This window comes from Metschnikowia bicuspidata (assembly GCF_001664035.1).
Source record: "Metschnikowia bicuspidata var. bicuspidata NRRL YB-4993 chromosome Unknown METBIscaffold_2, whole genome shotgun sequence".
NCBI lineage: Eukaryota > Fungi > Ascomycota > Pichiomycetes > Serinales > Metschnikowiaceae > Metschnikowia > Metschnikowia bicuspidata.
In genome coordinates this window covers 398,719-410,833 of record NW_017387732.1, presented here as the reverse complement: position 1 = coordinate 410,833, position 12,115 = coordinate 398,719, and the positions used below count along the sequence as shown (strand labels likewise).

The following is a 12,115-nucleotide window of genomic DNA, read 5'->3' as shown; positions in this document are numbered from 1 at the left end:
GTGCTGTCAATTGAGAACAGCTCAAAAGTGGAAGGCCCGGGGTTTTCTTTGTGTATGCAAGAACGGAAAGCAGAAAGCAAAAGATCTGACAGGCTGCAAATCAGATGCTGGGTGATGTTTTGTATCGGTGGAGCGATGGCCCGCGGAAAGAGATAGGGCGGTTGATGTAATATATAGAATTCCGTGGGAGATTACTAATTCATCCCGTCCGTCCTGCACACGCGCGCGTACGGGTGCGGATGTGGTTTCTTGCTTCGTGACGGCATTGCACTGCGATGCTGCAGCACGGGTGAGGTCGGCGATAACCCCGATCGGGAAATGCCTAAGAAAGCCGAGCTCCGCGCTCATCTCATGCGCCACACTCGCAGGCCTCAATGCGCAGCTGTTGAGATGAGACCAGAAAGGGCGGCCGGTTTTGGCAAGTGTGATGTTCGAAAAGGCTGCAAATGCGTTGGAGTGGGCGGCCCTTTACGGGGCATGCGCCTGCCCAGAGAAGCCCGGCCCAAAAAAGAAATCCAGCCTCATGGTACGAAATCCCCCGACGCGTTGTGTGCCGCACCCAGGGTGCTGCTCGATTCCGTGGATGTCTCACTTGCAGAGACCGTGCATGGTCGATGCAGCCAAAGCGTGCGCCTCGTCCAACAAATCAACAAGCCGGATCGTCTTCATATTAGAGACGCGAGCAACGCATATCAGAGACGCCAGCAACGCAAAGCGGTGGAACGCGCCAAACCCCGATTTTGCGGCCCCGATTGGCCTCGCTGCTGACGGCTGATTTTTTGGCTCTGCTAGCACGGCCGGCCACCAGCACAAATCCGATTTTTGGATAGGCTCATCTCCAGCTTTCTTCCCCTCTGCCAGGACTAGTGATGGACTAATGATTGGTGACTGGTGACATCAGCGATGAGGCCCAGGTCGCGCCGTATGTGTACTGCGCCGGGTTTAAGTTGTCGTGCGGCGGAGATAGATCCTGGGCTTGTGTGCACAACCACAGGAAGCCCCACGGCTCTTCCGGATGTTGCTACTTCCGTGTCCCGTGCCCATTGCTGACCCGGGTGGACGCGGGCCCGCTGGCCGGGGCCAAACGAGAACCTGGAATGCCGGCCGCAAAACAAGGACGGAAAAGGCCTGGCAAATCTGCGCCGCCAAACCTGCCATATGATGGTGCGTGGGTCTCTCCGAAGATTGGCCCGAGCGATAAGACTTTATTTTTTTCTTCGGTGACGTATTTGGGGTCCTGTATTTTTTTTTCTTGGGGGTTTTTTCGTGGGGGCCCTGGAACATTTTTTGGGTGCCATTCTGGAAGATCATTTTCTGCGCGCCGCGCTCGGATTTAGACCGTCATAAAACCGATCTTGATTGCAGAGGCTGCGCTTGCTGTGAGCTAGCCCACACCCGGAATGCCGAGTGTGGACCAACAAATGGCGGGCTGGTGCAACTCCGGCTCTGGATGTAGAATTGGAATTTCCAGACTGGGGGCGGCCAATGGCGGTTGTTTTTGGCTGGGGTCTTGCGATCTCTTTGATGAGAGATGCTAGGTAAGAATGACTCACGTGGACTCTCACAACCATGGGGTGCCAGCCCCACGCACGTCATCGCAAGCTCGTGTTTCGGGGCTCCAGGCCGACGGCATGCAGAATGGAAATGCCATTCGCCACTCACGATACGACAAGATGGCAACAGATAAGCCGATCGTATATGGATGCATCGTGGGAGGTGGCGCATTCCGGGGAGTCGAGGCACGGCTTTGGTGTTGTGGCGCCAGGCCCTCCGAACCGACCTGGGGAGGACGGCCGTTTTATATGACGAAGAGAATTAAGTGCTTAGTTCATTGTTCACGTAGTAATTTCAGTTCGAGTCGAGGTCGCCTATTTCAATGGGGCCGGGAGCCACCGAATTGGAAGCCTTTGGAATCACGCAGCCAATTGAGGGGGCAACGTCGAAGGTGTCGTTAATTGTAGGCAAGGTTTCCCGCAGCCGGTATGACAGAGGTAAGATAGGTCACTTGACAGGAGTTTCCAGCCGAATTGCCGAGATGATATAGGGGCATTTCCAGTCAATTTCGACAACGTTCTTCTGAACCAATCTTGACACAAATATCTCCAGCGACACCAGCCAATCGCCATTCCCGCGTTCATTCCATCCTATTCCGACAAATCTGATTCCGGCAATTTCGATAGGGTTCGTGCAGCCAAATCGACCAAGTTCTCTTCAGTCATTTCAACACAGTCTCCTTCAGCCAATTTGGACAACGCTTCTTTCAAGCAAGTATGACAAAGTTCAGGCAGTCCTAATTTCAGCGCTGATTCCCGTCAACCTCGACACAGGTCTTTCGAGTAAGACCCGTCCATTTTCATTTCAGCGTTCATTCTAGCCTATTTCGACAAATCGATTTCAGCCACTTTCGACAGTGCCAAATCCAGCCCATTTCGACTGCACGCCGGCGCATATCAACAGAGGCCGTTAAGACACTTGACTGCACTCTTTGAGGAAAAACCAGCCAATCTCCAGCGGTCAACCAGCCAATTCCACAGAGTTCTTTCCAACACTGACTCCAGCCAATCGCGACAAAGTTCTTTTAGCAATTCGACAGAAGTTCTCGATTTGTCACATGTCTCTCCAGCAACACCAGCCAATCTCACATACAGCGTTCATTCCAGCCAATCTCAAATACAGTGTTCATTCCAGCCAATCTCACATACAGCGTTCATTCCAGCCAATCTCACATACAGCGTTCATTCCAGCCAATCTGAAATACGTTCATTCCCGCCAATCTCACATACAGTGTTCATTCCAGCCAATCTGAAATACGTTCATTCCAGCCAATCTCAAATACGTTCATTCCAGCCAATCTCAAATACAGCGTTCATTCCAGCCTATTCGACAAATCTGATTCCGCCAACTTCGACAGAGTTTGTCCAGCCACTTCGACAAAGTCCTTTCAGCAATTGCGACAGAGTATTTCTCGATTTGACACATGTCTCTCCAGCAACACCAGCCAATCTCACATACAGCGTTCATTCCAGCCAACATCGACAAATCTGATCCAGCCAATTTCGACAGTTCTCTTTCCAGCGCTGATTCCAGCCAACGTCGGCAAATCGGGTTCCGCCAGCTTCAACAGAACTCGCCCCACAACCAACCCGGCCAGCCCCCAACGCCAAACCAAAACCACCGCCGCGGCCGCCACAAAAGAGCCGCGTGCCCCGGTTTCCCCGATTTCCAAGTGCCGCCGCAGCGCCCGCGCCTCGCAAATTAGCACTTGGCCCGCTCCTGGACCTGGCCCTCCCGCGCCACCTTTTCCATGCCCCGGCGGGCCAACTCCTCGTCGAGGTAGTAGTAGTCCCCGAGCAAGCGGCCGCGGTCGTCGAGCTCAAACACAAGCGGCACGCCGGTCGGCACGTTGATCTCGCTGATGCGCTCGTCGCTCACGTGGCAGAAGTGCTTGATGAGGCTGCGCACAATCAGCCCGTGGGTCACCACCAACACCGTGTCGTGGTGCCCGAGCACCCGGCGGGAGACAATGTCGCTTTCCACGTACGGAAGGAGCCGCTGCAGCGTGGTCTCCAAGGACTCGCCGCTGGGCGCCGTGCGGTCCAAAAGGCCCTCGTAGCGCTCGTCGATCGACGCGTCGTGCCGCGCGTCCGCCTTGGGCGGCACCGCGTGGAAATCCCGCCGGTAGTACTGGTACCGGGCCTTCCCATACTGGCGATACACCTCGCTTTTGCTGCGGCCCTGGAACGCGCCATAGTGGCGCTCGTTGAGCCGCCACGACTTTTCGTGCGGCACCCACATGCGCCCGACCGTTTCCAAGATGATCTGGCCTGTCTGGATGGACCGCTGGAGCATGGACGTGAACATGAACGACGGCTTGATGCCGTGCGCCGTGAGCAACTGGCCTGCGTGGTGCGCCTCGCGCCTGCCCTTTTCGGAGAGCGGGATGTCGATCCACCCACAGAACCGGTTCTCGTGGTTCCATTGCGACTCGCCGTGGCGAAGCACGATGAGTTTGTGTGGCATTGCTGGGGGGTGGAAAAGAAGGCGTTGGGCTCTTTTGACCTGGCCGCGACGAGGCCGGGCGAGCGGTCACGTGCCGCGTGGTATGCGCTTACACGGCCCTCCCGTCTGCCGTGCCCTGCCCGGTCGGTACGGCCTGGCCACGGGCAAGCAGACAGAATGGCGGGCCAAGACAATTGGGACGCCCGGTGGCGGCGCGCTGCGTGCAGAACAGCAATGCTGGCACCTGATCCAGCGTACACCACTAGGAAGGGTGGAGAAACTGAAGGCAAGTGAGAAACGGGTCCACTGGGTATACGTGGCTTCGGAGACAAGACAGGACACGCAGGACCGGGTTTTAAGGCGGAAGCCGGAGCGTGTTCTTGTGGATGGGCTTGGACTGAATAGAGCAAGACCAGCTCTACGTTCATATGTCGTGGCCAGTAATTCACATGAGTCACGCACGGGATCAATGCGTTGGCTCCATCCCCAAAATGTGATGATGGAAGACACACGGAGCGCGACTGGCTGTGGGAACACTATGAGTATATGTAAGTGCATTGAAGGCACCGATTGATCTGTTAGAACCAAGAACTGGGTACACCCCAAAGGTGCACTTGGTCCTATAGTATGGAATGCTGTATGGGTGATGTGGATATCTATGTGTCAAAGAACACAAAGATCAGCCAGAAGCTGGAAAATCTCAAAAGAGTGATACTAAACGACCGTGCAATAGGCCGGTGGTTTGCGAAATGATTGTCAGGTCCTGGTATCAGCTTGACACCGAGCACCCTGTAAGCGCATATACGACTATATGCACCTCTATTATTGTGAGGTCCGTCAGATCTCGTTTTGAGCAACTGTGTTTTCTCGAGTTCCAGGGTTCACGTGACCTCTACTGCTGTGAGCTCCGCCAGATATTTTGAGCAACTGTATTTTCTCGAGCTCCATGGTTCACGTGACCTCTACTGCTGTGAGCTCCGCCAGATATTTTGAGCAACTGTATTCTCTCGAGCTCCAGGGTTCACGTGACGACGTGGTATATAAAGGCGGAGTAGAGCTCCTGCAGAGTTCTCGAGAAGCCAGTGATACAGAACCCCATGACCTGAGAAGTCTTAACAGATTCATCACGAAATGTTTTGAAAGACATGCGTGTGGTACCTAAAGGACATCAGAATATTAACGTCTTGCTTATGTAAGATATGCTCTTGTAATAAGAAGGTTTGCGGATTTCCTAGATGAAAGAGATCAAATTTGAGTTTACTTCAAACAAACTTGTGGTCTAGGAAAAGTATAGAAAAACTCACATCACCAAGAATACCTTTCCTGGGAGCCATATTGAAGAAAGAAGAATTGCGCGTCTAGTTGTAGTAAAAACAGAGCTACAATGGTAGCTAATACCAGAATGTTAGTTACGGCACCTGTAAAGAAAGTATCTGATATTTCTGTAAGATCAGATGTATCAACATAAACTAAATCGAGGTGAAACCAGGAGCTTGAGGTCATTTGGTTCCTTTATTTCATTATGATAATGTAGCGTTCAGAACAAAAATAATGTTCTAGTCTCTTCATTCTCCTCTAATTATAGTGGATTATCGAATCAATAGGTATGCTTTGAATAATTAAAGGAATGAGGTACAGCAATGGCGGATTCCAATACTGGAGTAGGGTCAACATACCAGACTATGAAAGTCCACATAATATTATATCGCTACGAACAATAGTAATGTCTTTACTATTCTTGAGGCTAAATGAGCTAATAAATTAACCTCGCTCACAGCGGATCACCAGTAACAACGGCCTCAAGCACCCCTGAAATCACGGGCGATCAAAGTAGCCACGGACTCAGCTCGTTTATGTTTCTTGTGCTCGTGTATGTTTCATGTCCTCCTGTTTGTTTCTTGTCCTCGTGTATGTTTCATGTCCTCCCGTTTGTTTCTTGTTGAAATGATGCACGACTCATCTTGGATGAGTTCGAAAGACAGGCCCTTTTCCAAGAAGCTGCTAGAGACCATGTTCTGAGACCAGTCTTGGAGCTGTCACTTCAAGTTAACTAGAACTCCAGAGGAGCGTTTAGAGACGCCAGAATCATGGCAGGCAAAAAGTTCTTGGCAACCATTGAGGTTTTGGAATACGCTATTTGCCAGCGGACTATTTTTTTTCTTTTTGCAAGGAAGATCAGGTCGACATACTTCCGGTCTGCTGTAGAGATTTCTCATCCAGTGTCACTAAAGGTATGCCTCCAATAGTATATATATCTCGACGAGTTGGTGGGAGCGAGAGATATCTTGGGCATTGCCTTCGATAGCACACGCTACCCAAGCCCATCTGGAATTGACTAGATGCGGCCCACTAGTTGAGCCGCTCCAGTGACTGCAAGACAGCTCGGAGCTACAAGACCAAACATTGTCTCGCTTGTACGGATATTTGGTAGCCAAGATCTTCTAGTTTTGTCTATGAGGTTTGGTTCCGGTTTTAGCAGAGACACAGGCGAGCGAAACTTTTTTGGGTGGATTCATCTCCAGCACCAACTTGCAGATTGAAGCTCAGCCTTAGATTTTCGAGGTGAATTGTCTTGCATTTTCTGGAAACATCTTGCTGGAACTCAAATAGTTATCAACTTCACGGTAGTAGAGATCTAAGCATATGCAAGACCTGTCAAGCAAGCAAATGATGGTTCAAACAAGTCTCTCATGCCCCCTTCATAAATTCGAAAGAGGCAAGGTTGAGATTTGGAAGCAGCCAGCTTATCCTGTTTTTTTTTTATAAACGGTATCTTGTACAACAGCTCGAAAAATATGTCGGGGGAAAAACGCCAATGGTGAACTCATGGAAAAAATCAAGGACGAGCCGTTGGTGAAGAAAGTTGAGGTCCTTAGAATCCCCTGCAGAGTCAACTGAAGTATCAATCGCTGCCAATGATTAAGGGCTTTCTGTGAGGTCAATGAAGGACGGAATGGAATAAACAGCAATCTCATGGGTCTCTGAGTATTTGCTAATCTAGTTCCAAGCCTATTCCTGCAACTAGATCTGTGTATGGTATTGCAAGGACCGGCTCTTGGGGAGCCGTGTCTGGTTAAGATATAGCCGGAAACAATGTTCTCTTTTGCTTCCAAGTTTCGCTCTACTTTACTAGTTCGACAGAAATGTGTTTGCAGAAAACTCCCGAATCTCATGAGGACCGGCCCCCAGCAAAGAAATTGTACAGTTGCGTGCTGGTATTCATCTGCCTTCCTTTTCAAGGCAAAAGGCCGCTTTTTGAAAATTCTTGCGGAGGATTAGTTATTCTTGACTCTCGAAAGTCAACGCGATAGGCCATACCGTTCGTCATGATACTTATATTGGTCCACGGTAAGGACAGAAATTGGGTGCTGTGCCAGCTTAGATATCCTCCCACAACTTCCAAATTATTCGATGACGAGGCACTATGAATGGTGGGCGAAGTGTTTGTCAGGTGAAAGCCAATCCCCAACAATAGAACCTCCATCCAGAAACAGTAAAGAGGCACCAAAAAAGACCACTTTTCTTCCCTGTGATCTCGAGGCCACTGATGCCAAAGAGCGCCGTCTCAGGTTATCTATGATTTGGTCCGGAAAGCCCGGGGCAAAGACCAAGAAACCCGCAGAATGATCCACAGAGATACATGTCAGATATACGAAAAGCAGACATTCTGACTGTTGAGAATCCCAGTCCCTTTCATCATTTCATCCTTCTCAAAAGCTCTACGCCTATCATTGGCATGATGGAAGAATAGTCAGCACACCGCCATACATCATTCACCTGTTTTGGATGTGGTTTACTTGTGAGCAACATTGGTGTTCCTGCCAACGAACTTATCCAGGCTGCGTGTCTATCATGCAACGAGCTACAGAGGCGATGTCTCTAAAATAAAGATTGATATCGGTCGACAAGTGGTCACAGAGCATCCGCCGTCTAAACGCCGGAATCCCAGTTTTTCTTGGGGAGCCAAGAACCAGGCTTGGCAAAACAGGGCGTGGTCAGCGTTTTTGCTCCGGCCATTTATAAAACCACCGAGCATAGCCGAAAGCCGGCCCGGGCCCATTTTGGGTCTTCTGCACAAAAGCCGTGCCGCCCCGGTGTTTACAAACGCACACTCAGTTTACAAACAGCCTGCTCAGGTTCCGATATATACATGGTGTTTTGGCCGCCGAATTGCTGTCCAGGTTATAAACGAGATATCCACTCATACTCACCAATCACTATATATGTCCTATCGAGGCAGGCTGCCAGCTCCGCTCCCGATTGGGTAAGCGGCTTATTCTTTTACGTGTTCTAGCCTCGCGGGCCGCAGCAGATAATGCGGTTCCGCCGGCAAAAAATCATAGAACGGGCTTTCGAAGCGTCCTGTGCTTATCTATTAGCCGGCACCCTCAAACAATAAATCACCGCCGCATTCAGACAGGCCGGCCTGCACACACGCCGCATGCAACCGGCGACGTTGCATTGCAACATGGACACGAGGCACCGTTGTCCATGCACATATAAGCCTGCCCCCTCCGGCAAGCCCAGGGGCCGAGTAGAGAAGTACAAAGAACGGCGAGTACATAAGCCGCCTTTATCATTTTTTTTGTGCCGCCACTTCCGCTCCCCATCCATCAAATTTATAATTCTTTACCCATCAGCCAGCAACACCAGTGCCCGCAAACCGCGAACATGACCCGGACCAAGCTTACAGTGGAAACACTGCTTAAACTCACCATTCCCGTCACGCTTCTCTACAGCCCAGATATGCCTGCCGCCTCCAAGTATATAGAACGCCCGTTCTCGTGGGCCGAGGTCCAGCACATAGTGGCCACCAATGACTTGGACGTGTTTGCACGGTCGCGCCTGCAGACAGAGCATTATCTAGCCTTCAAACGAAAGCTACGGCTCCAGGAAACCACGGTGTACAAGCATTTGCTTACAGAGTCTCTCGAATGGGCAAGTGCGGACGCCGTAAATGGCCTTTTGGATCTGGAAATCAAGGTTCGGAGCAGCGGCGCTGTGCCCTTCTCCAACGCAACGGACCTCCGCATCATCCGCAACGATTTCCCGTACTATTTCGAGGATAACGTGTGCCATCTTTGTGTATGGACCAAGGAGCCGATTCCGTCGGACCCGCGTAGTGATCGGGGCGACATCTCGGCGGAGACGCGAGAGCTCATTGAGAAATACGTGTGCCAGACGTTTGTGGAACACGCAGGTTTTGCCAGGGAAAACGTGCTCTGGTTCCGCAACTGGGAGGCGCTCCAGAGCGTGCGGGAAATCAGCCATATTCACGTTCTCCTCCGAAACGCGAGCCGGGGCCAGGTGGACATGTTGATTGGCACGCCGGGCGTGCCTATAGAGTTGTGAGGAGCATGTGCTGGACGGTGCGCTATTGGAAGGGTCATTTCTCTGGGGGGCCCAAGGGAAATTATAGACGAGAGTAGAATACATGAGGCGCGGGTGATGGCTTGCGTGCCGTGAGCCAGCACATATGCTGGCAGCATCAAGTGCAATGCGTGGGTTGCATTGGTATTTTTCTGTTTGGTGACTGTTCTAGCAATTCCAGTGTTTGGTCAGAGTGGTGGTGTTTTGTGGGTGTAGTCCAAGTGTAGTTTTAGTGATTGGCGAGTGATTCTACTGATTGGTGAGTGATTCTACTGTTTGGTGAGTGATTCTACTGATTGGTGAGTGATTCTACTGTTTGGTGAGTGATTCTACTGATTGGTGAGTGATTCTATTGTTTGGTGAGTGATTCTACTGATTGGTGAGTAGTTCTACTGTGGTTCAAGTGTCTACTTCTGGTATCTGCATCCTAGTGTGTGGTATCGGTATTTATACTGTTCTATCGTAATTCTACCGTCTAGTGACTGGCCCACTATGTGGAGACTCCGTTTCTTCCTGTTTCTTGTTTCTGTTTCCACAGGTTCCTCTTGATGCTTTATGGGCGCAAGCGAGGCAGCTGCACATGTCTTCATTCCCGCCAGTTGGTGTATTGTTTGCAATCTGTGTTATACTTTATTGGCCCTGGACTTCCCAGACTCTTCATCGGGCTCAGCCTGGACGCGGGACCTTCGAGCTGGTGTTCTCTCAAACAGTAGGCCAAAGAAAAGAAACCCATGATTCCAGACCCTTTCATTTCGGATCTCTCAAGAAGGTATAGAAATATTCCATGCGATTGTTCCCATCAAAGGATCTGACGCACCATCCAGCATGTTCTCTTCAGGCATTTTTTCGAAAAGCTACGATGACAGAGAGGTACTCGTGGAAATCTCGGCAACGTCAGAACGATCCGGACTCTTTCCATGTAAATGGGACCCGGCCGGCCAACTGCCGGGTCACGTGACCCGCCTTATTCTGGTCCCATCTCCAGAATGTACTCTGCAAATTGAAATTATAACCAGAGGCCGCATACGTGTTACGTAATAGCATGGTTAAGTCCTGGTAAAGTCTGTCCTGGCAAGAAGCCTGCCGAACACTACCGCCATTTGAGTCTAGCAATAAACGAGGCACGCGCCCGTGGCCCTCTCATGCCCGGCGTTCAAAAGCATCAGCAAAGACAAGGACAAGTCTTTGGCTACAGCGCAGGATCCATAAAACGTTAATTAGATAATATACATAAAAAACCCGAGCAAGCACCAGCTTAACCACCGAAACCGTACAAGGTTCTACCCTGTCTCTTCAAAGCGTAGACGACGTCGAGAGAAGTCACGGTCTTTCTCTTGGCGTGCTCTGTGTAGGTCACGGCATCTCTGATGACGTTCTCCAAGAACGACTTCAAGACACCTCTGACTTCCTCGTAGATCAACGCGGAAATACGCTTGACACCACCTCTTCTGGCCAATCTTCTGATGGCTGGCTTGGTGATACCCTGGATGTTGTCTCTCAAGATTTTTCTGTGACGCTTAGCGCCACCCTTTCCAAGACCTTTTCCTCCTTTTCCTCTGCCGGACATTGTATTAGTGTGTGTTTAGTGTAGATAAGTATATATAGAAATATATGATAGAAAAAGAGAACAGAGGGGCGCGGGGCATGTATTATATATAAGGGGAGACCCTCGAAAAAAAAAAAGAGCCCAGAATCCAAGCCCGAGAATAGCGCCCTCACTGCGTAGGTGGGGTACCTGGCGTAAGAAACGCACTGGCTTTTGCGGCTCTTCTTGAAACGACAAGTGAGCGCGGAATGGCAAGCAGGCCCGAAAAGCACTTAACTAAGGCCAGTCTGGCTTTTGCGCGCGCGAAAAGTAGCTCGTTGGCGTGCTGCGAAATACGCAGCCAGGGCGTAGATTGCAGCACCGCGCCCACGGCTCCTTTCCTGGTTCTGGCGCGCTGTCGGTGGCTTTTCGCTCGCTTCGCGCATCCTGTGTGCACACCCCCACACCGCTGGATGTCGTCAAAACAATGCTGCGACACAAGCGCGAGGATTATATATAATAAAGTGGATCCGCCCTCCTTCTTTTTGGCCTCATTATCTACAACCAACACACAAAATGGCTAGAACCAAGCAAACCGCAAGAAAGTCGACTGGTGGCAAGGCCCCAAGAAAGCAGTTGGCCTCCAAGGCTGCCAGAAAATCCGCCCCTTCTACCGGTGGTGTCAAGAAGCCCCACAGATATAAGCCAGGTACCGTTGCCTTGAGAGAAATCAGAAGATTCCAGAAGTCCACTGAGCTTTTGATCAGAAAGTTGCCTTTCCAAAGATTGGTCAGAGAAATCGCCCAGGACTTCAAGACTGACTTGAGATTCCAGTCCTCGGCCATCGGCGCCTTGCAGGAGTCCGTCGAGGCCTACTTGGTCTCCTTGTTCGAGGACACCAACTTGTGTGCCATCCACGCCAAGAGAGTCACCATCCAGAAGAAGGACATCCAGTTGGCCAGAAGATTGAGAGGCGAGAGATCGTAAGCTCACTGGTGCTGCTTTACTTCTCATGCTGTATTATTTATGACCTTTGTATATTAGCCAATATCACGAATATTCCAATAATGTGTGTAACTCAAGCTTTCGGTTCATGGCGGAAGTTCCTTTCTGCGCCGCATATGAGCTCAGAAGCGGTTCACAAGAGACTACCGCAAAATAGCAGCTTATGGCTCCAAACATGCGCCATCCCTCCCCTGGGCGACCTGATATTACGCGAGT

The 12,115-nt window shown here is 50.7% G+C and overlaps 6 protein-coding genes across 6 annotated transcripts; 4 read left to right on the top strand and 2 right to left on the bottom strand.

Moving 5' to 3' along the window:
- The first annotated feature begins 22 nt into the window (after positions 1 to 22).
- METBIDRAFT_140276 (uncharacterized protein) lies at positions 23 to 1,054 on the top strand. The gene has a single exon (XM_018854471.1). It carries the CDS (start codon positions 319 to 321, stop codon positions 766 to 768), a length of 450 nt encoding a protein of 149 aa, XP_018712420.1. The 5' UTR covers positions 23 to 318; the 3' UTR covers positions 769 to 1,054.
- A 1,229-nt stretch (positions 1,055 to 2,283) lies between these two features.
- METBIDRAFT_140863 (uncharacterized protein) lies at positions 2,284 to 3,368 on the top strand. Its single transcript, XM_018854480.1, has 3 exons — positions 2,284 to 2,754; positions 2,780 to 2,921; positions 2,999 to 3,368. Exons 1-3 carry the CDS (start codon positions 2,612 to 2,614, stop codon positions 3,257 to 3,259), a joined length of 546 nt encoding a protein of 181 aa, XP_018712419.1. The 5' UTR covers positions 2,284 to 2,611; the 3' UTR covers positions 3,260 to 3,368.
- GPM2 (Gpm2p) lies at positions 3,256 to 4,020 on the bottom strand (the record flags this gene model as incomplete). Its single annotated transcript, XM_018857278.1, has 1 exon — positions 3,256 to 4,020. The coding sequence occupies one exon, from the start codon at positions 4,018 to 4,020 to the stop codon at positions 3,256 to 3,258; it is 765 nt and encodes a 254-aa protein (XP_018712418.1).
- A 4,650-nt stretch (positions 4,021 to 8,670) lies between these two features.
- On the top strand, positions 8,671 to 9,351 carry GIG1 (Gig1p; the record flags this gene model as incomplete). Its single annotated transcript, XM_018857285.1, has 1 exon — positions 8,671 to 9,351. The coding sequence occupies one exon, from the start codon at positions 8,671 to 8,673 to the stop codon at positions 9,349 to 9,351; it is 681 nt and encodes a 226-aa protein (XP_018712417.1).
- Positions 9,352 to 10,515: 1,164 nt separating this feature from the next.
- On the bottom strand, positions 10,516 to 11,194 carry HHF1 (histone). The gene has a single exon (XM_018854466.1). The coding sequence runs from the start codon at positions 10,934 to 10,936 to the stop codon at positions 10,625 to 10,627; it is 312 nt and encodes a 103-aa protein (XP_018712416.1). The 5' UTR covers positions 10,937 to 11,194; the 3' UTR covers positions 10,516 to 10,624.
- A 276-nt stretch (positions 11,195 to 11,470) lies between these two features.
- On the top strand, positions 11,471 to 11,881 carry HHT21 (Hht21p; the record flags this gene model as incomplete). Its single annotated transcript, XM_018857234.1, has 1 exon — positions 11,471 to 11,881. The coding sequence occupies one exon, from the start codon at positions 11,471 to 11,473 to the stop codon at positions 11,879 to 11,881; it is 411 nt and encodes a 136-aa protein (XP_018712415.1).
- Between the last annotated feature and the right edge of the window lie 234 nt (positions 11,882 to 12,115).

Coding starts and splice junctions, on each gene's coding strand:
- HHF1 (XM_018854466.1), bottom strand. CDS start 10,936: ATGTCCGGCAGAGGAAAAGGAGGAAAAGGTCTTGGAAAGGGTGGCGCT.
- METBIDRAFT_140276 (XM_018854471.1), top strand. CDS start 319: ATGCCTAAGAAAGCCGAGCTCCGCGCTCATCTCATGCGCCACACTCGC.
- METBIDRAFT_140863 (XM_018854480.1), top strand. CDS start 2,612: ATGTCTCTCCAGCAACACCAGCCAATCTCACATACAGCGTTCATTCCA. Junction 2,755..2,779: donor TTCATTCCAGCCAATCTGAA/ATACGTTCATTC, acceptor CGCCAATCTCAC/ATACAGTGTTCATTCCAGCC. Junction 2,922..2,998: donor ACTTCGACAGAGTTTGTCCA/GCCACTTCGACA, acceptor CAGCAACACCAG/CCAATCTCACATACAGCGTT.